The following is a 27,991-nucleotide window of genomic DNA, read 5'->3' as shown; positions in this document are numbered from 1 at the left end:
CATCTAGGTGGTGCTTATTAAATGCTATTTTGTTGTTGTTGTCTTGCTTTAATTGTCCCATAAAGGGAGCCCGTGCTGGATCAGGCCCATGGTCCTGTTCTCACAGTGGCCAACCAGATGCTCCAATGGGAACCATGCAAGCGGGATAGAAGGACTACAGCACCTCTCTCCATTTGTGATTGCCAGCAGCTTGTATCCAGAAACTCTCTCAAATGCTGGAAAGAGTGCGCAGGGGTCCTGCTGGATCAGGCCAATGGCCCATCATAGCACAGCATCCCATTCCAACATGGGCCAATCAAATGCCCATGGGAAGCCAGCCAGTGGGAAACGAAGTTCCTGTCAATTGGTGGGGCCTTTGGCAGGTGTCTTCTGCAACATATAATTGACACAATAATAGTACATTAGTGGCGGATTAGTACAGACAGCGACCGTTGTAGGCGCACCCGATATGTGCATGACCGCGCATTTGAGCATCGCACTGAACGTGGAGGTGACCCGGAAATGTCACAAAAAAGTCACAGAAAGGGTCACAGAAAACTTTGCAGGCTTTTTCAATGGTGTTTCAAATATACTTGATTTCACTTAAAAGCATGGCACATTGGAACGCAACCACCATGTAAACTGGAAGTTGTCTGTATTGGAGTCCACACCTCACTCTGCTCCATGAATGATCATGCATTGTCTAGTGATAGCCGTGTACTCGATGAATTTAAGGACATAAGGAGAGACCTGCTAGATCAGCCTCCTCAGTTCTTTCTCTTGATAGCATAGATTCATTCACCCCAAAATTTATGAACTGTCCATCTCTTGAAAGTTTTCAACTTCTTTTGTGTAGGGCAGGAGGAACCTGTGGGCCATCTAGATGTTGTTGGATGGTGGTTGGCTAAGCTCCCCGGGGCATGTCCCTATGAGGAACGGCTAAGGGAGCTGGGCATGTTTAGCCTGGAGAAGAGGAGGTTAAGGGGTGATATGATAGCCATGTTCAAATATATAAAGGGATGTCACATAGAGGAGGGAGAAAGGTTGCTTTCTGCTGCTCCAGAGGTACTAGCCAGTGGGCTGATTCAACACAAAGCAGCTGTTGATGTTTATCCCAGAAGGGAGATGGGGCCTTGAGAGTAATGCAGGTCACCCTCTTATTCCCCCTCCCAGGTTGACTTTGGGAACTTCTTTCTGTATATATGCATGTCTTCACTTTTGAGAAGCTCCTGGGAGGGGTATGTCTTGTGGGTGTCAAATGGCTTCTGAGCCCACCCAAAATCAAGTCGGTGAAAAGACCTGATGCCCAAAAGTGTGACACAGAGTTCCCCAGCTTGGGGGGAAATACTGCTAGAGTCCCCTTGCACATCATGTCATCCAGGGGCGGTGGTTATGGCTGGCTTTGCTTTGGCTTCCAGGACCAGGACCAGGAGTCACGTAAATAGTCTTCACTTATTTATTACCCTCCTGTCACCCTAATGTCCCAGGGTGATGGCCCGATGGACCGTCTAATCCAGCACCCTGTTCTCACAGTGGCCAAACAGATGTTCATTGTGGGAAACACAGGAGCAGGACCTGAACACAAGGACTCTCCCCCCTCCTGTGGTCTCCAACAATTGGGATTCAGAAGCATTATTGCCTCCAACAGTGGAGGAGAGCACAGCCATCGTACCTAGTAGCCATTGGTAGCCCTCTCCTTCTTGATTTATGGTTTATATTAATGGGCCCAGAATCCTGGAATTGTAGAGTTGGAAGGGACCCCAAGGGTCATCCAGTCCAACCCCCCTGCAATGTAGGAATCTCAGCTAAAGCATCCAGGACAAATGGCCATCCAACCTCTGCTTATAAACCTCCAAGAAAGCAAAGTCCACCTTCTCCCGAGGGAGAGCGTTCCGCTATCTAACTGCTCTTAGTGTCAGAAAGTTCTTCCTGGCGTTTAGTTAGCCGTGTCCATTAAGAACATAAATTGAGTCTGCTGGATCAGGCCAGTGGCCCTTCTTGCCCAGCAATCCGGTTCTCACGATGGCCAACCAGATGATGCCCATAGGCAAGCCCTGAGCGCAAGAGCCTCTCTCTCTCCCTGCAGCCTCCAGCAACGGGCATTCAGAAGAACTGCTGCCTCCAACTGTGCCATTCTGGCTGCATCGAGGGCCGTCTCCTCCGCCAATATCTGTTTGCCTCTTTTAAAGCCTCCAAGTCGGTGGCCGCCGCTGCCCCCCCCTCCCTCGAGGAGGGGGCATTTCCACGCTTTAGCTATGCGCTGCGTGAAGAAGGACCTCTTTCCATCCCTCTCGACTCTCCCCAGGAGACGGATCGGCGCGCCCTAGCCCAAGATGTCCAAGCAGACGTGAGCGAGATCCCTGCACCCAGCCGCTTGCCGACGAAGCGTGCGGTGCTGCCCGCAAGCCGGCGAGCTTCCCACAGGCCAGGAGGAGGGAAGGAAGGAGGAGGTGCGCGGAGGCTGGGCGAGCAGCAGGCAGGCAGGCGCGGCGCCTCCCATTCCGCGGCGCTCGCGAGGAGGAGAAGCGAGAGGCGGCGGCACGAGCGGTCCCAGCGGCTGTGGCGGCGGTAGCGGCGGCGGCGGCGGCGGCGCGCGGTTGACGCGGCCGGCTCGGGGTTGCCTTGTCGGCTGGCGGCTCGGAGCACGTAGCGCCCAACGTGACCGCGGCGCGCAAGCCCCGCAGCTGCTGCCAGGCGCGCATCCTGCCTTTCCCAGCCCGGGCCCGCCGCTGCAGGAGGAGGAGGAGGAGAGAGCCAGCCGCCCGCAGGCCCGGGAGTGCGCCGGGGGCGCTCCCGCCATGGCTGCGCCCTGTTCCGCCGCCGCCGAGCCGCTGCCGCCGGCCCCGCCGCAGCAGAGTGCGCCGCGCAAGGACGCCGCGATCTAGCCGGGGCTCGGAGCCTTCGCCGCCGCCGCCGCCGCGCGTCGCCTCCTGCCCGGGGGGCGCCTCCTCTCCGCCTCTTCCTCCTGCCGCTGCCTCCCTCTCCATCCTCGTCCTCGCCCTCCTCCATCCTCGGGAGCCGCGAGCGGGCCGTGGCGGAGCGAGCGAGCGAGCGGGGCGCGCCTCCTCCTGCTCCCGGTCCCCTCCGCCCGGATATGTGGCTGCCGCTGCTCCCGCCGCCGCCAAGATGGATTTAGCCTACGGGGCCGTGTGGCTGCTCGCCGTGCTGCTGGAGGGCATCTCCGGGCAAGGCGTCTACGGTGAGTGCCGGCCACCGGCTCGCTACTGCTCTCTCTCTCTCTCTCTTTCTCTCTCTCTCTCTCCCCACCGGAGGGGAAAAAACAGCCCACCTCCCGCGTCGTGGTGACCTTGCAAGCATGGAGAGCCTTCTCTTCGCACCCCCGACCTTCCGGGGCTCAAAAAGCAGCTCTTTCGCACCCCCCACCCCCAAATCTCAACCGGACGAGGCTCGAACTCGGGTCTTGGCTCAGGCGACCGGATTGCTGCCCCCACCTCCCCGCCGGTCCGGGATGCGAGGGAGAGGGGAGGGGGACCTGCTCTGCGCCACCGAGGAACGGCGGAGGGGGCTGGCATCCCAGGGAGAGGGACCGTTTGGAGGGAGCTGACTTTGGGGTGGGGAGGGAGGAATGGGAGATTTGGCGGAGGGTGGTGGGCAAAAGAAGGAAGGAGAGGAAGCCCCAGGCTCCCTCCTCTTCTTCCTCCAGCTGCAAATCCAGCCGGTGGCACATCTGGGCACCGGGCAATGCCCGGGAGGACTCGGTCCGTCTCTGACTCGCTCCGTCCACCACTCCATCCTCCCAGCTCCGGGCTTTCTGGAGCTCCGTGTTGCCTAGGTTGGCCGGGCTCTCCTGGGCGCGTAAATGGCCCCCTCTGTTCTCTTGCTGGCCCCCGCTCCCCTTCTCCACGCAGCTGTCTAAATACCAGCTGCAAAGACCTCGGGGAAGAGAAGGAGGCTCGTTTGCCTCATCCCTCGCCACCCCCCCCCCCCGAAAGATGCGATGCCAGCCACGGTCTGCTTGCACATGGGAGGGGGGGATCTTTCCACCTCTGGGCTCGGTTTGGGAGCCTCCAGGGGGTCTTGGATTGGTGGGCAGGAGGCCTGGTGATGGGCGCCCGGAGAGGCTGGTGGGTGCAATCCGAGGCTGCAGAGACAGGCAGGCGTGTGCGGAGATGTCAGCAGAGCTCAGAGAGAGTCTTGGAGGCTGAAAAAGACTTCTCTCTCTCTCTCTCTCTCTCTCTCTCTCTCTCTCTCTCTCTCTCTCTCTCTCTCTCTCTCTCTCTCTCTCTCTCTCTCTCTCCCTCTCCCTCTCCCCCCCCCCCCGTTTCCTGAACTCCTCTCAGCCCTGCTTCCCGGTGAGCGGAGGTTAGGAGAGGTTTTGACAGGCTGCAAACTTTCCCGCATCTATTTCTGGGGTGGCATTTCAGATCTCTCTCTTTTTTTGCGGGGGGAAGCTTCCCTGTAGAAGGTTTTTGGTGTGTGTGTGTGCGCCCGCGTGTGCGTGCGTGTTGGAAGGATGCTAAAAATAACCCTCTATTAAATCTCCCCAACCCCCGGTGTTGTGGAGGTGGAAATTAACTCGGGTTGGCAGCCAGGGGGAGATGGAGTTTAACCCTCTGGAAGCAGCCGAGAGCGGGCGGCATCTTCAGCGTGGCACATTTACGCACACACAGCGCTGGCCGGCTCCAATGGCCGCGGTGCCCGGTTTGGAGGAGGAGGAGGAGACGGCGGTGGGCGCTGCTTGTGCCATGCAAATCTCCGGCTGACGTTGGCAGAGCGAGGGGGCGGCGGGGGAGGGAAGATTCATTCACTCCCCAGGCAGGCAGGCAGGCAGGCAGCTTGCTTCTCCTTCTCTGCGGCAATTGTGTGTGTGTGTGTGTGTATGTGTGTACAAAAAACCCCTGCTCCTCCCCAGAAACAGCCTCCTCCTGCTGCACCGAAAAGAGACAAGGCTCCATGCCTCTGTATCGAACCCCTTTCTCCCCCTGGAAGTAACTGCTCCCCCCTTTCTTTTTTTGCTTTGGTAGGGGTGGGGGTAGTTTTGCATTTTCCTTCTGAATTTCTCTCATTCATTCCATTTCCCTGGCAACAGCCTTCTGATGTGGGGAATGCCGAACCCAGAGAGAGGCTAAACCTTCCCCGCGTCTCTTCTCTCCAGCTAGTGATGACACACACACAAACAGAGGGAAGAGATGGTTTTCATGCCTCTTTGAAGAGCATCCTTTCTGGAAAGGGGGCTAGGCTGGGCAGGGCTGGCTCTGGACCAGAGAGCCAGGCCCCTTGGCTTCCCCTGGTGCCTGGATGGCCATTTGGTAACGATGAGTGGTCTCTTGGGCCCTGGGAGTTTTGCCTCTTGTGTGGCTTTCCCGCGATCAAACCAGGTTCTAGCTGTTCGAGGTGGCCTCTCCCTGGGGAGAAAAAACCCCCAAACGGATTCCTCTCCTCTGGTGTGCTTGATAGTATCCCCCATACACTCCCACCAATTTCCTTCCTAGCCGAACACCCCCAAAAATATTGCATGCAGAGAATGTGTGTTGCCGAAGTTCTGTGCTAGTTTCATAATATTTTGGGGGCAAATGCATGAGATTTTCACCCCTGAACAGAGCACTCTAATGGCACTTGGACTTGTGTTTGGTTATATTCAATTTATAATGATCCCCCAACCATCTGTTGATGTCCCTGCCTGATTTTGTGACTCCTGCAGATCTGAGTTTTGATGGCAGGTGGTGTTATTTGGCACCATGGTTGCATATATATATATATAGGGAAAAAATAACCTTCTTTGTGTGAGTGCGCATTACAAAAGGTTCTCCTCGGAGGACAGGATGTTCATTCAATCTAGTATTTGTGTGTGTGTGTTTCTTTTCTCACAAAGACAGCATGTTATATGTGGGCAGGAAGGAACAGGCCGCCGTCAGTCTTGGTGGCTCTGAGGTGTGGGATTCCTGGAGTCGGGCACAGAGCGATGAGCATGATTGGCATAACCCTTCTCCGCTGCCGTTTTGCTCAACGCCGGGTGAGCTGTGCTGGTGCTGAGAGTGCATGGATGTGGCAGCCGACACACAGCTCTCCCCTGGCAAATGGTGTGTGATTCTGCTCACACTCCCCATTCAAAACACGTTGGTTGGTTGAGGAATTTCATCTGCAGGTTTTGGGTGCGAGTCTGCATCTAGAGACGGTTGGTAGGACTTAGTCGTCAATACCCCAACCATTCCGTCAATTCCTGTTGAAAAGGATTCTTTTATATAAAAAATGCAGATCAAGAATTGTCTTGCCCTCCATGCTTTTGAGGTTCCTTTATCTCCTTTTCTTTTTTGGCTGTTGCACACAGCTGGAATCTGTTTGGGTTTTTTGTGTGTGTTTGGTGTGTGCAGACTGCCCTAAGGATTCTTTCTTGTGGGTTTACCTTTGCTTTGGCATTTGTGATGGTCCTGCATCAACTGGTTGGATTTTTGCACATCCTCTGTTGGCCACCTGGAATCAGCTGCCCTAGTGGGGACTGGAAAATGGAGCCTTTGTGAACCCCGCAGTGCTGTGGATACCCAGGTAGGCTGTTGAGTGACTTAGCAGGGTGCTCAGATCCAGAACATTTCTGATTTTAAGGTGCGCCTTCTGTGGAAGATGGGGCCGTCCATGTACTGTTGTCCAAAATGCCTAGTTCAGCAAAAGCAACTCTAGTTGAATTATTTCAATGCTTTGTGCTCACCACCTTCTCCTTGAGCAGCAGGAGCCTCTAGGGGGCAGTCTTTCACAGGGTCAGTTTCCTAATGATGGGACTGTCCTGGAGAGATAACAGTTTCTTTTGCTGTTTGCTTCAGGAAAAATGTGTGCCAAGCTGGAGAGGGAAGGCAAGAATGTCGGCAGAGCTGGCTTTTTAAGCAATGGCAGTTGTTCCCCCAAACCTTGGAGTTTCCACAGTCAAAGCTCCTTCTTGAATTGTGCGGCGTGGGGTGGGGGGCTGACAACATTCCCAGGCATCTCCTGTTTGGTACCTCTGGATTCCTAACCTGTAGACAGCTTCCTATTAAACCTCACTAAAATAGGCAGAACTTGTGCTACAGCTAGTAGCCACCAGCAATCAAGGGCCAGCAATGCTCATCTAAGCAAGCATCTTCTAGCCATTAGCAGCGGTTCTCAAACTATTTTCTCTGGGCTCACACTGATTTTTTTAATTGATATTGATATTGGTATGAATATTGATGCTTTTATTGATATTGATTGATATTGATTATTGGGTGTACTTTTTATACATTGGAGAACCAAAAGGAACAACTCCCTAGCAGGGCTTGATTTATAGCTCAGAACACAGCTACTTTATAATATGATCATAGGACACCCCTAGGAAGTATAAAATAATGCAGCTACATAAGAACAGGAATCATTCCCAAAATATAACTATAAATAAGACTCTTGCGTATGGGCCTCAATGAGAGGGGTGAGCTTGCACAAACTCTTGATGCTCTTCCTCTCATTTTGCAAAGATATCCAGTGCTTTTTTCTATAAAAAATAATGTTTAGGGGTACTCTCATTTTCCTACTCATATTGAAATAGTGCCCCTCAATGAGGCCAAACTTAGATTCACAAAATGTTTAGGGGTATGTGTACCCCTGCGTACCCCTAGAAAAAAAAAGCACTGAAGATATCTATCTATGTTCTGCAAAAAACTAAAACAAAACTATACAATACTATACTACACTGAAAGGTTTAGATGCTTCTTGGATTGTGCCTGAATCTTCCTGCCACACTTGCCTTCTTCGCCTGCCATACTAGTGTTCTGCTCCACACCCCTCGAGAACCACTGCTTTAAGGTGTCCCTTTTAGCTATTGGCTAAGGCTAAGCAAACACCTTGGGGAAAGGCCATCTCCTTACTCGGGAATTGTAATGTATGCATATTTATTTACAATGTCAAAAGCACATGTGTAAACTAGCTGACACACACAAAACCTCAGGTATACACCCTGTACACATTGGGGGTTGCAGAGTTTCTGCTGTGGTGTTATTGTGAGAGCTCAGTAAGGCAGCAAGATTTGCTTTTGGGTGTTTTCTCTTTTAAATCAGAACCAGTGAAGGCGGTGAAGGTCCTGTGTGAGTGCCTGGAGGTGGTTGGAGGATGGATGGCGGCTAACAGATTGAGGTTGAATCCTGACAAGACAGAAGTACTGTTCTTGGGGGACAGGAGGTGGGTGGGTGTGGAGGACTACCTGGTCCTGAATGGGGTAACTGTACCCCTAAAGGACCAGGTGCACAGCCTGGGAGTCATTTTGGACTCAGCTGTCCATGGAGGCGCAGGTCAATTCTGTGTCCAGGGCAGGTGTTTACCAGCTCCACCTGGTATGCAGGCTGAGACCCTCCCTGCCCGCGCACTGTCTCGCCAGAGTGGTACATGCTCTAGTTATCTCTCACTTGGACTACTGCAATGTGCTCTACGTGGGGCTACCTTTGAAGGTGACCCAGAAACTACAACTAATCCAGAATGCGGCAGCTAGACTGGTGACTGGGGGCAGCCACCAAGACCACATAACACTGGTTCTGAAAGACCTGCATTGGCTCCCAGTATGTTTCCGAGCACAATTCAAAGTGTTGGTGCTGCGTTCTGCCCGGACACTGAGGTCCAGCTCCAAGGGCCTTCTGGCGTTTCCCTCGCTACGAGAAGCCAAGTTACAGGGAACCAGGCAGAGGGCCTTCTCAGTAGTGGCGCCCACCCTGTGGAACGCCCTCCCACCAGATGTCAAAGAGAAAAACAACTACCAAACTTTTAGAAGACATCTGAAGGCAGCCCTGTTTAGGGAAGCTTTTAATGTTTAATAGACTATTGCATTTTAATATTCTGTTGAAAGCCGCCCAGAGGGGCTGGGGAAACCCAGCCAGATGGGCGGGGTATAAGTAATAAATTATTATTATTATTCTCATTGCTATGACTAGGCTGGCATCATCTGCCACTAACCAACAGCAGATGTACGCTGGAAAGTTTGCCTGTGCACAGAGAGTATATTCAGCAGGTCCTGTTTACAGGTATCCCACAACCATCTCATTGGTCACTGTGAAAACAGGATGCTGGGTTGCAGGAGCCAATGGCTTGATATATGAGGGTCTCCTTATGTTCTTATGGCCACACTCTTATGGCCTTTGGAAACAAGGGTCAACAGCTCAAACGGAGGGCATTCAGCAGCTTTGAGAATGCCCTTCTCTTGCTTCCTCTAAAACAGCTTTTCCAGCGTGTTGCTCTCCAGTTGCTTTGAAGCGTTGGCTGAGCCTGATGGAAGTTGCAGTCCAAATCATTTGGAGAGGAACTGCTTGGGGAAGGCTGATCTCCCAGTTTTCATTGCTTATCTGCATTGCCAGAGAGCCTTTAAATCTCAGCAAAACGTGTCTGATGGATTTATTATTATTATTAAAAAAATAACAGTTACCGGTAATAATCTAAAATCTTGACACAAGTATGAACATTATGATTAATATTTTGCCAGGGCTAAGAAGGCTCAATCAAGGATTTTGCTCTGCAAATAGGTAGAAGAAAGGTAATTAATTTCCGTCTCAGAGATGCTTCAGTTCAGTGGGTTCAGAAGCTAGCGGCAATTTTTAAAATATATAATCAATCTCCTGCAGCCCTGGACAGAGTTCACAGAGACCTAGTGCAGTTGTCCAGTTTTACAGGGATTCACCTGGACCTTTAAAGCATTATGTTCCCTTTCTTGTGGAACTCAAAATATCATGCAGAGAGTTCCCAGGGTGGTCTCCTTTTCCACCGTTGGCCAGACCAAGTCCTGCTTATCTTTGACGACTGAGTAAGAGGTAACATTATAGAAGTTTGTAAAAATTATTCATGGCACGGAGAGAGTAGAGAGAGGAAAGTTTTCCTCCCACTGTCACAACACTAGAACTTGTTGACATCAAATGAAGTTGAATATTGGAAGATCCTGGATGCATAAATGGAAGTACGTCTCTATTCAGTGCAGAGTTAGAGTATGAAACTCCTCTCCACCAACGTAGATGGCCAAATTCATGGAGGAAAAATCCATTGCTGGTTACTAGCCATGATGACTATACTCTGCCTCTATGGTCAGAGGCAGCAATGCTTCTGAACACCTGTTGCTGGAAAGCAGAGGAAAGAAGAATGTTCTTGTGCTTGAGTCCTGCTTTCTGGTTTCTCACAAGCATCTGGTTGGCCCCTGTGAGACCAGAATGCTGGACTAGATGGCCTGATCCAGCAGGATCCTCTTATGTTCCACTCATGTGCAGGCTGCTCCAGGAATTTTTTCTTCGTTTAAATTTAGTTACAGAAGAAAGAATTGCAGAACGCTCCCTGAACCAGCCGTCTGCAACCTGATATCCTCCAGAGGTTTGGGACTTCATCTCACAACCATCCCAGCCTACATGGTTGTATCATGCAGGGACTGGTGGAAATTGCACTCTGCAGCATCTTTAGGGCAAGATGGTTGGGAGAGAGACGTGTAGCCTTGGGTACTTCAGGACCTTGGAGAGTCCTTGTGGCCTCTCCCAACAGCCTCTGAAGGCTTCTTTGCCATTCTGCAGAACTGGTACAGGCAGACAGACTTGGTTGGGGAGCTGATTGAGACTCCTCATCCAAAGAGGTGCCACTTCCAGGGTCAGAGCTGGACTCCTCCCTGGGGAGTTTCCCCTCTAGACAGACTGTAGGACCCACCACATTTCTATGACTGTTTGCTGTTTCAAACTATTCTTGACATTGTGTTTTAATTGTTGTAACCTGCCATGGGTGAAAGGCCTAAGAGCTGAACGTGACAGTTGTCCCTATTGAAATTCATTTTGTTGGCTTGTGGCTTTTTCTCCAATCTGATAAGGTCCAATCTGGCCTCAGTCCAGTATACCTGAAGGAGCTTCTCTCCCCCATCGTTCTGCCCGGACACTGAGGTCCAGTGCCGAGGGCCTTCTGGTGGTTCCCTCACTGCGAGAAGCCAAGTTACAGGGAACCAGGCAGAGGGCCTTCTCGGTAGTGGCACCCATCCTGTGGAATGCCCTCCCACCAGATGTCAAAGAGCAGAACAACTACCAGACAACTAGAAGACATCTGAAGGCAGCCCTGTTCAGGGAAACTTTTAATGTTTAACAGACCACTGTATTTTAATACTTTATTGGAAGCCTCCCCGAGTGGCTGGGGAAACCCAGCCAGATGGGTGGGGGTATAAATAATAAATTATTATTATTATTTTGAATTCTGATTCTGTCTTCTGCTGCATTAGCTACCCCTCCTAGTCTGGCATCATCTGCAAATTGGATGAACGCCCCCTCAATTCCTTCATACAAGTCATTCATAAAGTCTTTGAACAACAACAGGCCCAGGACAGAACCTTGTGGCACTACACTTGGCATTTTTTTCCAGGATGACAGGAATCATTAATGAGTCATCTTTGGTTTCAGTCTGCCAACCAGCTACTAATCCACCTAACAGTTACCTCATTCAACCCATATTTTACCACCTTCCTTGCAAGAATATCACGAGGGACTTTGTCAAAAGCCTTACTGAAATCAAGATACGCTATGTCCAGAGCATTCCCCTCATCCACCAAGTTCCATCAAACTTAATTCCATCAAAAAAAGAAAAGAAATGAGGTTTGTTTGACGTAACTTATTTTTGAGAAACCTGTGTTGGGTCTTAGTAATCACAGATCACAGATGATATATGCTGTTGGAAGATCCAAGATCATTTTTTCTACCTGTCTCTCAAGAGTCTGCTTTCATAAACTGATTGACAATAGATTCAGGATGGAAACTTACTTCATTACTTAATGCATGAGTCAATGTCTTGCTGCCTGCTAGTCATGACAGCTAAATTTATTTGCTATAGACCTAGACTGTCATTTATCCATCAGGGTCAATGTGCAATGTGCCTGTTGAGACAGCAGTGAACAATGGAGCCTCCAGGCTCAGGGGTAGCCTACCATGGAATACTAGTTGCTGGAGACTGGGTTTGTCTTGTGACTCTGTTTGTGGCTGTGTTGGCTGGCTGCTATGTGAAACAGGATTGTGACCCCGATTGACCCTCCGTTTCATTTCAGCATCTCTTTGCTCGTTGAAGTCAGTTGGGAAGACAACATTGTCTTGGAGCTGTGCAAGGTTCCTAGGGTACTTCTTGCGGGTTTTCCACAGACATCTGGTTGTCCACTGTGAGAACAGGCTGCTGGACCAGTTGGGTCATTGGCCTGATCCAGTAGCCTCATATTATTGTATTATGCTCTGATGAAATATGTGAAACCACAGCCAGTTTGTAGTAGACTCTGTCGGCCGCCGTCAGTAGCCAGATCAAGGATGGTTCCTTGCCCGCTTTATGGTGATCTTAGATTTCTCCCTCTCCTTGTTCCCCCTTCTGTGGGCTCAGAGTCGGTTTCAACACAATCCCAATCTCATTTCCTTGATCTGCTGGAAGCGGGCACATCTCTGTGTGATACCATGTATTTCTGGTGATTGTGGGAAGCTGAAAGCATTTTTCAAAGCTCCTGGAAAGGTCGAACAAAAGGTCCTGTTAGCCTCTTTGTTTAGCATACTGACTTTATTTTCTTGGGGGGGAGAGAACCCAACCTTAGAATTACCTCTTTGTCAATCCCGACAGGAGTGGTTTTTAACTCTCCATATGCAAATTAAATGGAGAACAAACACGAGTCTAATGTTGCTTAATAATAAGAGAAGCTCAGCTTTTCCCTTTCCATGCTTTTATTCAAGAGGGGTGTCATGGGGCAATCATTTAAGTAAAACGAAAGGGAAGAGCACAGCATGGCTGCAAGGAGCCATTGTTACAGCAAGGAGGATAAAAAATGTGAGATCATTAACATAAGAAATATCAAGGAGATTGAGCTTTCAAAAGGACAATTCTCCCTTTTTTCTCGAAGGAGGAGGAAGAATAGCAAAAGTTCGCTCTTCAAGTCAAGTTCCGGAAAGCTGGTAAGAGTTTCCTGAGATTCTCAGAAGACCCAGGAGTCAAATTCTAGCTCTGCTGGAGTCTACTGAATTATAGAAGTCTAGTGTCCAGATCAAGGGAAACCATAGTATTGCTCATTTCTGTCTTGATCTGACTCCACCTGGAGTCCTATGTCCAGTTCTGGACACCAAAGTTTAAGGAGGATACAGACAAGCTGGAAGGTGTGCAGAGGAGGGTGACCAGTATGATCAAGGGTCCTGAAACCAAGCCTTATGAGGAACAGTCGAAGGATTTGGGTATATTTAGGCTGGGTAGGTGAGGCTGAGAAGCAGAGACTGGGCCCAAAGGTCACCCAGTGAGCTTCACAGATGAGTGGGGAATTTGAACCTTGCATCCCAGGTCTTCATCCAACACTCTCTAACCACTGCACGACACTGCCTCTTCCCATAATATTGTTATAGGGAAAATTCTTGTTTGGCTTTGGCTGCCCAACTCTCCAAGGGACTCTGAGTCCCCTAAGTCCATGATTGGTCAGGGAAGAAAGGATGGAGGCAGGATCCAGTGGCAGGGAGGAAGATCTTTATTTTTCTGTTGCCACAGTGTCCCCCACCCCTCCTTGTAAACAGGTGAGAGACCCAGAACAAAGAGAAGACAGACAGTCCCCTTTACAAACCAGAAATACATCAGACATAAAGTGGGGTCACAGTGGCTCAGGCAGGCCAAGGTGTGATATTCCTGAGGATTAACAAAGTTTACACAAAGCATCAACACTGGAAAGAGGAAGACGAGGATCATTGATATGACAATCAGAAAGCCCAGCCGGACCTGGTGATCCCTCTATGCAGAGCATCTGGGCCATGGGTTGACAAACTAAGGTCCTCAGGCTGGATCAGGCCCAATTGCCTTCTAAATCTGGCCTGCGGATGGTCTGGGAATTGCCCACATTGAATCTGGTGCCATGCAAGTGAGTCTCCACGCTGTGCTGCGCTGCACCGGTTTAGCGCAGTGTGTGAGCAGGTGGCTCGGTTCGGCTCATGGGCTGGTCAAACGACCTCTGTGGGCTGCTTCTGGCCCATGGGCCTTAGGTTGCTGACCCCTGGTCTATGTGCTCTCAGGCAAGGGGGATTATGAAGGGCTCCTACAATGCAAAGAGGCCCACATGACCATCAAGTTTCAAAAGCAAGAATTATGCATTTATTCTATATATTTGAGACTTCAGAATTTTCATAACAATATATACTTCTCCCAGATGACAGGTTCAGGAAAACATCCCCTGGTTCTTTTCAATGGATTGTTTCCTTCCAAACCACATCATAAAATCTGGGAGCTGAGCAATCTGGCTGGGCGCTGCCTCCCAAACTGTTGTTGTTCTCTTTATTTACATACTGCTGTGTTTGATATCATAGTAATGGAGCGTTTGTTGTTTATTAATGTGGTTGTGATTATTCTGAGCCACTTTTAGCTCAGCATTTGTTGCTGGAAAAGCAGAATACAAATATTAAATCAAATCACGGAAGTTCAGGAGCAGCATAATAAATTGGTCCCAGGCAGAAAAAAATTCCTCCAGCAGTCTTGTCCCATGTGCCACAGAGGCTGAGCTCTGTATTTATAGCTCGTGTAATTCCAGAAAACTAGAGTGCTGATGGTACACTAAAGCCTACATAAAATAGCCAATAAAATCAAGGAAGCAAACCGATCCTCACCGCTTTGCTTATACTTCTCCCTCCTCACCACAATGTCTGAAAAAGGTTTTGTCTTCGGGGTAAACAAATTAACAATCAATCGATCAATACGGAAAAGGGGATCTTGCCTTACCGCACCCATGGCTTTGCAGAGAAGGTGCTCTCTGGTTTCTTTTTAAAATAAAAATGTTGCTAAAGGTAAAGGGTAAAGGGACCCCTGACCGTTAGGTCCACTCGTGGCCGACTCTGGGGTTGTGGCGCTCATCTCACTTTATTGGCCGAGGGAGCCGGTGTACAGCTTCCAGGTCATGTGGCCAGCATGACCAAGCCACTTCTGGTGAACCAGAGCAGCGCACGAAAATGCTATTTACCTTCCCGCTGGAGTGGTACCTATTTATCTACTCGCACTTTGACATGCTAGGTTGGCAGGAGCAGGGACCGAGCAACGGGAGCTCACCCCGTCGCGGGGATTCGAACCGCCGACCTTTTGATCGGCAAGTCCTAGGCTCTGTGGTTTAACCCACAGCGCCACCCGCTTCCCTTAAAAATGCTGCTAGTGGACATTAAGGTTTTTTAGGCCTTTGGACACATTTGGATTTTTGTGTGGGTGCCAGGCATGTCACCCATCTTGGTCAGCCATGAGAGAAGGAAAGTAAGAATGAAAAAACATGCACACACTTCTTTGTTTTTAAAATGGTTGCATTCAATTCCACCTTTTCTTCAAAGGGCTCAAGGCTGATGTACACACTTTTCTGCTGCTTTATATTTTACCCCACAACAATTCGGTCACGTTGGTTATGTTGAGAGACAGTGACTGTCTTAAGGAGAGACAGTAGTGGGCTTCATAGCTGAGTAGGGTTTGCACTGTGGTCTCCCTGGTCCCAGATAACAGCTGTATCCCTACCAGGTCCTTTCTGAGATTTTCTGTGAAAGTTTCTTAGAAGTCAAAAGCTGAGCTTGCTGCTTGGTGTTATAAGGAAAAAAAAACTGCTCCTTTTCCCTTATGGGGTACTCAAGAGCCCGTATAGAGTCCTTATGTAGGTTCTCTATCGGTAGGAGAAAACAACAGAGGCCAACCAGAGAATATTGAGAAGCAAAGCAGCCAGTAAGCCTGATCTTTATTAAACTGTTGCAACTGGGTCCTCACTCACCACACACAGGAAGGAGGAGGAACCCAGAACAATGGTGTGCAAGCCCTTATATAGACTTTTGAAGTTGCCCACCCTGTAGCCCAAGACCACTTCACAAAACACCATACATGCATCACAGAAAGAGGTGGTCTCCAGCAGAAATTTGAGTGTGTTGCTTCGCTCCTGTCTGCCAGGAGACATTATCTGATTGCCTTTTCTGGGTAGCCTGGCCCTCCCTTTGAGATGGTAAATACGTAGTTCCTGAAACTCTTACGCATGTTGATAGTGTGCTCGACTTAACAGATACTTGCCAGACTGTCTTTGCAGGGAGGGGTAAGCCCCTACAGTCCAAAGACAATTGGAAAGCCTTCCCCATTTCCTTCCTCCTTGCAGAGAAATATTTGAGGTCAGTTTGGGAGAGTCAAAATGGCTTCAGGATTGTTCTCCTGTACTATTTCAGACACGTGGTTTATATACTTACGTATGTGTTTGCCTTGTAAATTTATGAACATACGCTTTATATATATATATATGAGACCTTAGAATTCCTATAACATTGGAAATCCCAGTGTATTGGCCAACCACTGGCTAGCAGAAAGAAACTTTGCATGACCCAAGCTCCTATGTCCCAACAGAGCCGACTGCAAGAGCTGAACTGCTCTGCAAATCAGTTCCAATAAATTTCAGTGCACTCGGTCAAAAGTAGAAAGAATTTGCTACCCAGTCTTCCCATTTCTGAAGGAGGTGGCAGAGAGACGAGTCACAGTGTAAACTCCTGGAGATAAGTTGAGGAACCTCTGGTCATCCATATATTATTGGACTTTGTCTTGCGCTGAGCTGTACTCTAGATGTTTCTGGCTTAGTGCTTTCTGCACCAGACCGAAGGGCACATTTTGAGAAAATACTGTGGGAGCCAACCGCAAAATGGCCGCTGTGTTGTGTGTGGCACAAAATGGCCGCCACACTGCTCTCCTGTTCTTCACAGAAGGGAGGGCAGGTGTCCAATCCTGGCAACCAATGAAATTCAGGCATGCACCTAAGCCAGTGCAAAGAGAAAGAACAAACAGCAGCTGGAATGTTGAATAAGATTGTTAGCAGGGTATTTAATGGGCATCAGTACTGATGGGCACACTGCATACCCTGAAAGTGTCGTGTGAAAACTGGGACATCCTGTGTGTGTTTTTTGCGAGAGAATGTCGGCCCTTTTAGGACAGTGCTCTCTGGTGAGATTTTGAAGTGCGGTGCAAATTCACACGAGGGCACAGTGTCCAAAATGGGCACCGTTCTCTTGCGGGGGGAAATGGGAAGATGGCAACTGGCAAGATTGTGCCCCAGATTCTGCCACCGAGGCACTGGAGGGCATGGCACTTTTATAGTCACCATGTTGGAGACCTTTGGTCTACCCAAACTAGTAGTGGCTCTCCAAGGACTCTGGTGGAAGCCTTTGCCATCCAACTTGGAGATCCTGGGAATAAAAAACTGGGACCTTTGGCATGCAAACTATGAGCTCTTATACACAGAGGCATTCCTTGTGCCCTTGGCAAAAAACTGTATTGGCATCCCCAGCAATGAGCTACATCAGCCATGCCCACCCCCTGGGGGAAAAAAATCAGTTTACCGCACACTTTTATGCTGTGGTGCAAGAAAGACGGGGAGTTTCTGCCCCTTTTGATCTTGCAGCGACAAATGCCACACAATCCATAAAGTGATAGGTGATTTTTGTGCCCCTGGCAGGAACTGGTTTCATCTCTGCTAACAGGAAGGCCCCAGCCCTTCTGTCTCCCTCTAGCCCCAAACAGCATGGCCAGTCATCAGAGATGATGGGCGTTGTAGTTCCCCTCTATTGCCACAGCTAGTGGGAGAAATTCTGTGCCAATAGAAATGTGTCTGTTCATTTTTTAAAAAAATAATAATGGTTGGTGCTTCTTCATCTAGGAAGGGTCTGTTTCTTGAGCAGGCTGTAGTCAAAGTCGGCTTTTGCTGGCCAGGTCGCTCCTTTCGTTTCTCACGTTTTGCCGCCAAGCGGGCCAGGAGGGGAGATGAATGGGGGTTGGCTCAGTGGTTCTTGATGGATGGATGTCATCAGAGCTGGCTCAGGTTTGCCTAACGCTTCGTGTTTGGTCTGATGCTTTAAGGAGAGTGAAAAGGAGGGTGGGATTTGCTGTGGGTGGGAAGGAGAACATCGAAAAAGGAGGTCTGGCGAAACCTCTCCCTCCCCAACACAGCTTTTGAAATGCACCTTCCTCATTAGAAAGCCTAATAAAAACAGGGGGCGTAGTTCATTATTCCTTGTTATTTCCCCCCAAGCTGGTGATGATTGTCCTTGTGAGCCTGTCTTTTTTTGGGGGGGGGTTTGCTGCTGCTGGTGGTGGTCCGTGGCTGTTTGGGAGCGCTGTTTTGAATGCGGTTATTGTATCATATGGGTTTAACCCTGTACAATTCTGGATATTGTGCAATAGGAACCAAAGCGGTTTCAGCAGAGAACAGGGATCTCATTATGCTGGGGCTGCAGTGCCATGCATTTCTAAATAGCATGCTGCGCTCTCTCCCAGAGCAGCCAAGGGACTCCAGCAAAAATTTAGAGAAACAACCGATCTTTCATTGGCTTTTAACTCTTACGTTGGCCTGCTTTGGGTGGGTGCGGGGGCAGAGAGATTTGTATGGTTGATCCAAAGATCTTCTGCAGAGATGCACAGCTGACTACAGAAGGCTGATTGATCTGGTTTCTAGTGGGTCATAGAATCACAGGATTTTAGAATTGGAAGTGACCCTCAAAGGTTCTCCATACCAACCCTCTACATTGCAGGATCACCACTGAAGAATCCTGGACAGATTGCCCTGATTAAAAACCTCCAGCGAAGGCGAGGCCACCACCTTCCGAGGGTGTCCTTTCCAACGCTTGCCATTCAAAAGTTCTTCCTAATGTTGAGTTGGAATCTCCTCACACCATCTCTCAGTGTCCTTCCCCACAGGCTAAACATACCCAGCTCCCCTAATTTGCTATCAAACCTGATAGCTGTCAGATGCTGGTGGTGGTTGCTCGTGAGTAACCAGGCAGGACTCCGACCTGTCTTTTACAGGTTTTATTGTGCAAACTATTTACAGTGCAGATCTACCAAGTTCATGTCCGTCTCAGTCACTTGCAGAATCCGGGAGTGGCCCCTTCTTGGTTCTCCCCCAATGTAAGAACTTCGGCACCCCAAGCCTCCTCCTCCCCTCCTTGCGTTTCACCCATCTGGGCGACGGAAGTGGCATGCGTCCCTCCTGGCCAGCCTGGCCAGGTGAGGCAATGGGACTCTCTGCAGCATCCTCCAGCCCTTTCCTCGCTTGGCTGGTCCCTTCCCTCTCTTCTCCACTGGAGGTGTGGCTTTTCCCACCGCTGGAAGAGGAACTGCTCCTCAGGAGTTTCGGGGGCTCTCTGTATTCCAACGGCCCCCCTGCCTCCCTTTCCTGTTCCAATGGCAGTCCCCTGACAATAGCTTTCTTAAAAAAGCAAGACTTTCCATTGATTGATTGATTGATTCTACCCTACCTTTTCCTCCAAGAAGCTCAAGATGGGGTACGTGGCCTATATAAATCTAATTGTAGGGGCCAAGGGGTCTTTGTCCCCTCCAATAAAACATTTGAAGGGGTCAGTCCACCCCCCCAAAGGTGATGGGCATTGCCATTCAAATGGTGAGCGTGCACTGCGCCATGCGATTGATTATGCGGGGGGGGGGCTTACCTGCCCCCATTTTTTATTCAAGTTGGCACCCCTGAATCTAATAAAGGGATAGATAGAGTGCTTTTTTTCTGGGGGTACGCATGCCCCTAAACATTTTGTGAATCTTAGGTTGGCTTCGCTGAGGGGTAGTATTTCAATATGAGTAGGGAAATGAGAGCACTCCTAAACATTTTTTTTTAAAAAAAGATAGATTAATAAATAAATAAATATCCAGCAAGTGTTTCTTATGGTCTCATGTTTTTATGTCTCCCATTCAAAAACCACATTGAGTAGCATGAATCACCACACAATTTGCAAGAGAAGTAATGAGAGACTTTTGTATGTGTGGTGTTGTGTGTGTGTGTGTGTGTGTGTGTGTGTTTGGCTGTGTTTTCATCTTGCAACAGTGATAATTCTCAGACTTGCAGACTCCTTGGGACCCTTATCCCAAACGAGAGAGGAATCGATAAATAGTTATCACTTTGGAGACTCGAGATCCTGGGTATTTATGGCATCTTTAATATGTGGCAGTTTTCTGGTCCCTTTACAGGATCTTTGCAGGAGGAGAGCAGCTAAGCAGAGGGGCAGGAACACAGACTCAGAGTGCTGGTCCCGGGGGGTTACTGTGCGGTGTGGTCCAATTCCAGTCCGAGGTCGAGGGTCAAGGGTGTGGCATGGAGGCTGTCCGTCAAGGCTGAAGCAGGGTCCAAGGCAAGGAGTCGGGTGAGGTCAGGAACTCTGGCAGGAGAGCAGGACAGGGTTCAGGCAGGAACTGACAACCAACAAAGTTGCTCCCGCAACCTGAGACTGGGGCTGGCTGGCTTTTATCTGCCCCGAGGCATAGGGCGGCCCCGATCCTCTGGTGACTCGCCTCTCCTGGCCTGGAGGCGAGCACTTCTCCTGCGGGAACTTAGTTCCCTCCGCCTCTCTGCCCTGAGCCTCTGCAGTTCAGGAGAGACTGGAGGGTTACCGGACCCAGAGGCAACCTCAGCTTCCCCTGGCAGGGCTGAGAGTGGAGCACCTGCAGGCAATGGGTCCTCCATCACCTCAGGAGCCAGAGCAGACTCAGCTGGTGCCTGCACCTGAGGATCCAGCACAGGTGAGGACCCTTCAGGTTCAAGCCCCAGCCCCGGCTCAGCCGGTCCTGGAGGTGGGGACTCCTGTGCAGGCTGGGATTCCTCAGGTTCAGCCTCTGAATCCGATTCCCAGGCCATCACACTTGGCTTGCCTCGCAGCTCAGTGGGTAGAGCACATGCTTTGGGCGCTGAAGATCTCAGCTTCCGTCTCTGGACGGGGCTGGGAAAGCTCCACTGACTGAAATTCTGGGGAGCCACTGCCAATCCGTGCTAGGTGCACTGATTCAGTATCAGGCAGGTGCCTACGTTTCCGCCGTGCGCATCCCACCCGATGTCCTCTTGATGGAGCAAGTGCTGTTTTTCCTGCAGAGAAGTTGAGGCTGCAGTGCTGCTGCAGAACGCCTTTGCAGTCCTGGAAGGCTGTGTTTCCTTCCCCCTCGGTTGCTTCCCTCTCTCCAAACCGAGCTCTTCGCTAGAAGCTACCTTGGATGCCTGGATCAGGGGCATAGGCAAACTCGGCCCTCCAGATGTTTTGGGACTACAAGTCCCATCATCCCTCGCTAACAGGACGGGTGGTCAGGGATGATGGGAGTTGTAGTCCCAAAAACATCTGGAGGGCCAAGTTTGCTTAGGCCTGGCCTGGGTGCTTTGCAAACTGGGTCTTCCCATCGGGTGGGAGCTGAAGAAAGCAGCGTGCTTCAAGGTTGGCCTTCCTGATGGGAAGCCCTGATGACAAGGCCAAATGAATCAGATATCTTTATAGCACCATCTTTTTATCCTTTCTCTCTCTGGCTGACGCTAGCCTTGGATAGTAAGAACAGGTGAGGAAGGCTGAGAGTGCCGGTTAATCGCTGCATTTATACATCAAGCCAAGACTCGCAGCCAAGGAATTGGCCGATGAGAGTTTGCGTTGCAGTTGCACCTTCCTCCTCCCTTTTTATATCCGCACAACACCAGCACTTAAGCCGTGTATGAAGTCTCTCCCTCACTATCTCCATCATCCTCCTCCACTTATTTATTGCATTTATATCCTACCTGGGCTGGATCTGCACACAGGAAAAGAAATGCTATAAATAAGTCACAAATTAAATCATTATAACTAAAGAGAAAAAAAAATGCTATGTGAAATCACATAGAAAAGTTTTGTGCTCTACAGCGCCATCTGGTGTTGCATGTTTACAATGCATTTAAAACACTGGGTGTGTCCCCCCCCAATGTAGCTGAGTCCCTGTTCTCCAAGGAGCTCAAGGTGGCATATATGGTTCCTTCTCTCTCTCCTCACTTAATCCCCACAACAACCCTGCGATGTAGGTTTGGCTGAGAGACAGTGACTGGCCCCCAAGGTAACCCAGTGAGGATTCGAACCCTGATCTCCCAGACCCTAGTCCAGGCATACACAAACGCAGCCCTCCAGATGTTTTGGGGCTAAAATTCCCATCATCCCTGGGGTGCCTCTGGGATGCCCGAAATCAGGGGCTTCTGCACAGACCCCTCTACTGTAGTGTCCACTAAACTGAATGTGGGTTTGGAGATAGTAGATATTTGCAAGGGTGCTGAGACGTGTCAAGGTTGGAAGATGGAGGATCCCAGTCATATGAATGAGGCCCACAGTAAAATGCGAAGAGTCTTCAGTTTACATCATGCGAAGACTTAGTTCATGACAAGAAGAGGCACAGAGGTGTGCATTGTCAGAGCCTGTACAAATATCACGGTCCTTAAAATAATGTCAATTATTTCCAGGGGCTTCTAATAAATGGGCCTTGCTGCATGTTGGCCTCATATTCTTCCGGCAATCCTTTTAAGAGACAAGAAAATGCTCTCAAGCCCAGTATTTAAAGCTCTCACCCTCAAATATTCATCAAACAAGAAGTTTGAAAAGGTTTTAAAAGTTGGGTGGGTGTGTAGAAAAAGAGTGAACCATTTCAAATGTTAATCTCTGCGTTCGTGGCTACTGTGGAGAAGATGGATCTTGTGCCTTCACTGATGGTGCAGCAGATATTTCCAAGTTATGTGTTTTGGGGTTTTGAAAGGAAGGGAAGCTTTTAATGTTTAACAGACCACTGTATTTTAATACTTTGTTGGAAGCCGCCCAGAGTAGCTGGGGAAACCCAGCCAGATGGGTGGGGTATAAATAATAAATTATTATTATTACAGTCATACCTCATGTCCGCTTCATGTTACGTTCTTTCAGGTTATGTCCTGCGGTGACCCGGAAGTACCGGAAAGGGTCACTTCCGGGGTACGCCACTCACGCATGCGCAGAAGCGGCGAATTGCTTCCCCCCCCAATTTTTTTTATTGGTTTTCACCATATTATAAACAAACAAACAAGACAAACAAACAAAACAAACATAGATCATAGCCTTATTAAAAATTACAGTTATTAACTTTGTTAAGTGACTTCCTCGCTTCCCCTTGGTTGAATTTCATTGCATGTCCTTTTAACGGTTTTCCAAATCCCAATTTTTATGAAATTTAACTTAAATTTCTGCAAGCCCAGAGTCGGTCACGACTGGACCCAATAGCCCGGGGTCCCTTTACCTTTATCTTTACTCTGGTCTGGATATGTGCATGTTCCCAGCCAGGTGAATATAAAGTTGGGTGCCACCACTTTCACGTTCTCCTGGGAGATTTGATTCATCCCTCAGAAGTATCCAGGAACAAAGAAGCCTGTGGCATGGAACAGCTTCTGAGTTCAAACATGCTCTCCACTGCTAGACACTGGAGAGGAAAGAGTCTTCTTTTGCAGAAGGGGTGTGTAGAGGCATCTGGTGCTTTTGCAAACAAAGAGCCATTCCTGGCTTCTGGCAAGTTGATTTTGTTGGGGTTTTATCTTGAGCTGTATGCCTCTGGATTATTTATAAATGCTGGCACTTCTTTATATCCAGCAGGTAGTCGGCTTGCAGTCATGTATAAAATAATTCAAAAACATTCTAGTGATGCAAGTTTAGTGCTGGATATTTAAAACGCTGCAAGAATAAAGCCCCTACAAAATCAAAGCAAACCATTCTCCAGAAAGTTTATCTTGATAAAGCCAGGAGGGTTTTGTTTGGGGTGTGTGTGTGGGGGGGTGTCCCATCATTGCCCAGACCTGCTCTGCAATGCAGGAATCTCAGCTCAAGCATCCATGATGGATGACCACCCAACCTCTGCTTAGAAACCTCCAAGGAAGGAGAGTCCTCCACCTCCTGAGGGAGACCATTCCACTGTCCAGCAGCTCTTACTGTCAGAAAGCTCTTCCTGATGCTTAGTCGGAATCTCCTTTCTTGTAATTTGAATTCATTGGATTGAGTCGTCCCTTCCAGAGCAGGAGAAAACAAGCCTGTTCCCTCTTCCATAAGAAAGCCCTTGAGATATCTCAGACCAAACGAGGCCCATCTAGTCCAGCATCCCTTTCTCTCAGCAGCCAACAGATGCCTCTGGGAAACCTATAAGCAGGATTCAAGCAGAAAAGCCCTCTCTCCTCCTGTAGAATCCAGCAACTGGTATTCGTAAGCATTGCTCCATCTTCTGCACCATGGAGGGCAGAACAGTGTTGGTGTTGACTTTTAAAGCCCTAAACAGCCCAGTATACCTGAAGGAGCATCTCCACCCCCATTGTTCTGCCCAGACGCTGAGGTCCAGCGCCGAGGGCCTTCTGGCAGTTCCCTCATTGCAAGAAGCAAAGCTACAGGGAACCAGGCAGAGGGCCTTCTCGGTGGTGGCGCCCGCCCTGTGGAACGCCCTCCCATCAGATGTCAAAGAGATAAACAACTACCAGACAACTAGAAGACATCTTAAGGCAGCCCTGTTCAGGGAAGTTTTTAATATGTGACATCTTAGTGTATTTTTTGTCTTTGTGGAAGCCACCCAGAGTGGCTGGGGAAACCCAGCCAGATGGGCGGGGTACAAATAATAAATTATTATTAATTATGATTATTATTAACATAGCCACCATGACAAGTGGCTATCAGTAGTCTTCTCCATGAGTTTGCTCAGTCTTCTTAAAGCACCCAAGTTGTGGGCTTCAGTGCTTGGTTTCTCCTTGTTGTGGTTTCCTTTGTGGGGTGGGGGAGAAGTAGCTGTTCCTCATTGCTGAGGCCAATGGGCTGGTGGTCCATCACATTGCTATGTGCATCCAAAGTCATGCATTGTGGGGGAGCAGCCTCAACATTCACTGCTACAACGGGGCATCCCTAAGCAAGGTCCTGGAATGCCTCCAGGCAGTGAATCGAAACCTAAGATAGGGATGCCTCTTTTTCCTGTCCTTCTGCCGCCAGCCTTTCAAGGTCTGATGGTCAATTATAAAAAGAGTCTCCGATTCCACTTTTAGCAACAGCTTCCCTGCTCAGTAAGCACTTAATGTGTTGGTACCAGTTTCCCAATGTTTGGTTGTTGTTGTTGTTTTTAAAAATATTTTTATTAACAATTCCGACATAGAAACTATTAAAGCATATCATATTCATCATTCCCCCTTTCCCCCCATCCCCTTCAAACCCCCCTCCCCTCGAGACTTCCCTCAGCACATATTGTTCTCTGCATGTTATAAAATTATACATATCCTTACATTATCTATATAGCCTGTTATCGAGCAATAAATTTGTGTATGTTTACTCAAAACTGCCAAGGAGTCCAGTTCATTTTGTTGTCTTTTTAGATAATTTGTAAAAAGCTCCCATTCTTCTTTAAAGTCACAGTGGTCGTTGTCCCACAATTTACAGTATATATCAATTTAGTCAGTTCTGCATAGCTCATCAATTTTTCTTGCACTGTTCTTTCATTGGGATTTCCTCATTCTTCCATCCTTGTGCTATCAAGACTCTTGCTGCTGTTGTAACATAAATAAGTTCTTTGTTTTTCTTGGCAGGTCTTGTCCTACAATCCCTAACAGAAATGCTTCTGGTTTTTTTTACAAATGCCATTTTAAACATTTTTTTTTCAATTCATTGTATATCATTTCCCAATTTTTTTTCACTCGTCTACATTCCCACCACATATGATAAAAAGTCCCTTCTTTTTCTTTACATTTCCAACATGTGTTTGACCCAGTTTTGTACATTATTGCTATCTGGACTGGTGTAATATACCATCTATACATCATTTTTATGTAATTTTCTTTCAAAAGAGAACAATCTGTAAATTTCATATTTTTGTTGTTGTTGTTGTTTAGTCGTTTAGTCGTGTCCGCCTCTTCGTGACCCCCTGGCCCTTAGCACGCCAGGTACTCCTGTCTTCTACTGCCTCCCGCAGTTTGGTCAAACTCATGCTGGTAGCTTTGAGAACACTGTCCAACCATCTCGTCCTCTGCCGTCCCCTTCTCCTTGTGCCCTCCATCTTTCCCAGCATCAGGGTCTTTTCCAGGGAGTCTTCTCTTCTCATGAGGTGGCCAAAGTATTGGAGCCTCAGCTTCAGGATCTGTCCTTCCCGTGAGCACTCAGGGCTGATTTCCTTCAGAATGGATAGGTTTGATCTTCTTGCAGTCCATGGGACTCTCAAGAGTCTTCTCCAGCACCACAATTCAAAAGCACCCATTCTTCGACAATCAGCCTTCTTTATGGTCCAGCTCTCACTTCCATACATCACTACTGGGAAAACCATAGTGATGTATGGAAGTGAGAGCTGGACCACATATTTACTTTCCACAATTTCCCCCAGTCCTCAAATTGTATATTATGCCCTATATCTTGTGCCCATTTGATCCTAACCGATTTGACTCCCAATGTTTGGTTTAAAGTCCCTTAGCAGGAGTACTAAATGATCACTTCCATTTCCCCTCTGCTAGCCCTTTGTCTCTTAGCACCCCTCTGGATAATCCCACTGTCCCCAGGGAGAGCCCTTGCCCACTTTGGGAAACGCTGATTTGGGGAGACAGGAAAGAACAGGCTCTAGTTGCAGTGGAGAGCGATGGGTTGGGGCTTTAAAGAGGTTGGCAGAGCTACTGTTTCCAGGCAAACTCTGCTTCCAGTCCGGAGTTCGGGGTCCGTGATCCCTGAAGGCTGCACAGGTTGGGAGCCGCCGCTGGCTAATGAAGCTGCGAGTGGCTCGCTAAAGGCAATCAGACGCCGACAAGTTTGTATTAACATTTTAATACTTGTCTTCTTTCTTACTCTCTCTCTCTCTTTTGCCTGCCTCCCTGCCTAAAAATAGCTCCTGTGAATATTGACAGATACCCAGGTTCTTCATGCTGGCTTTCACATTTCTATCACACGTTTCCTTGGAATGAGATTCCCTTGGGGAGGGGGTTGCACTTGGAGAAATTCCAAACTTCTTCTATTGATTTTTTAAATAATAATAAAAACAATCATCCTTTCTGTAACTTGGATCTGGCAAGGGATAGAATCGTAAGAATCAGAGAATTGTAGAATTGGAATCTTTCACCCAATGTTGGGTTCAAACCTATAACCCTGGGATTAAGAATCTCGTGCAAGAAGCAGGAGGACTGAGGGCATCTATCAGCTGGGTGATTTCTTTTCTTCTTATTCTTCTAATTAATTTATTTCGGGATTTTTACATGCATTATATTATCTCCTTCCAATTTTTAAATTTCCCGTATAGTTTTTTCCTTCTCCTCCCTTCCCACCCCCCCCCCCATATCCAGTGGAAGGGTTCAAACAATTATCCTCCACCACAGACATAGCGTCTTTCGTTTCCACCGAATGACTTTTGTTCCAGTAGTTTCCAATCAAGATAGGGGTTCCATCTGTTCCTTATCGTGGTGGACTTGACCTTCCATGTTGTTTCCTGTGACGTGGCTGCAACAATGTCTGACTGAATAAGTTCAAACAAATAACTATTCCATGCCTCTACTGTCCATTTTTCTCTATCTTTCCAATCTAAAGCTATCGTTGCCTTTCCCACTAATATCATAGCTTTGAAAATAAGCTGGTCCCCTTTCTCTATAGCCGAGATTCCAAGTATACCCATTGTCATGAAATCAAAGTCTGTTGAAAGCTTCAGTTTAAACAGTTCATTAATAACCTTTAGGATTTTATTCCAGAATTCCTTTACCTCTGGGCATCCCCAGTACATATGGGGAAATCAATAATAATAATAATAATAATAATAATAATAATAATAATAATAAATTTATTTATACCCCGCACATGTGGCTGGGTTTCCCCAACCACTCGGGGCGGCTTCCATCTAAACACTAAAATACAATAAACTTTTAAACATTAAAAGCTTCCCTAAACAGGGCTGCCTTCAGATGTCTTCTAAAAGTTTGGTAGTTGTTGTTCTCTTTGACATCTGGTGGGAGGGCGTTCCACAGGGCGGGTGCCACTACCAAGAAGGCCCTCTGCCTGGTTCCCTGTAACTTGGCTTCTTGCAATGAGGGAACCACCAGAAGGCCCTCGGAGCTGGACCTCAGTGTCTGGGCAGAACGATGGGGTGGAGACACTCCTTCAGGTATATCTAGTTGGCATCACTCAGGTGTAGGCAATGCAGTCGGGGCTCCTGACTTTGGGGGTGCCAGATCACACCAGCCTCATCCAGCAGAGAAAACAAAGTGGGGTGTTTGTAGTCAGGCAACATCCAGAAGGCAGGATGTTTTGTTGCTTTGGGGAGCCCTGACTTGGTCCCTAGCAGAAGG

At 48.6% G+C, this 27,991-nt stretch overlaps 1 protein-coding gene across 2 annotated transcripts in view; it reads left to right on the top strand.

The window, feature by feature from the left end:
- The first annotated feature begins 2,897 nt into the window (after positions 1–2,897).
- MDGA2 (MAM domain containing glycosylphosphatidylinositol anchor 2) overlaps positions 2,898–27,991 on the top strand; it is a 392,859-nt gene continuing 367,765 nt past the window's right edge. For both annotated transcript variants that reach the window (XM_081910051.1, XM_081910050.1), the window contains exon 1: positions 2,898–3,178. In XM_081910051.1, coding sequence (XP_081766177.1) covers positions 3,106–3,178 — 73 coding nt within the window. In that variant the 5' untranslated portion in view covers positions 2,898–3,105. The remainder of the gene's footprint in view (positions 3,179–27,991) is intronic.

This window comes from Podarcis melisellensis (assembly GCF_964234715.1).
Source record: "Podarcis melisellensis genome assembly, chromosome: 1".
NCBI lineage: Eukaryota > Metazoa > Chordata > Lepidosauria > Squamata > Lacertidae > Podarcis > Podarcis melisellensis.
The sequence above is the reverse complement of the archived record's forward strand: the minus strand, read 5'-3'. Positions and strand labels throughout refer to the sequence as shown.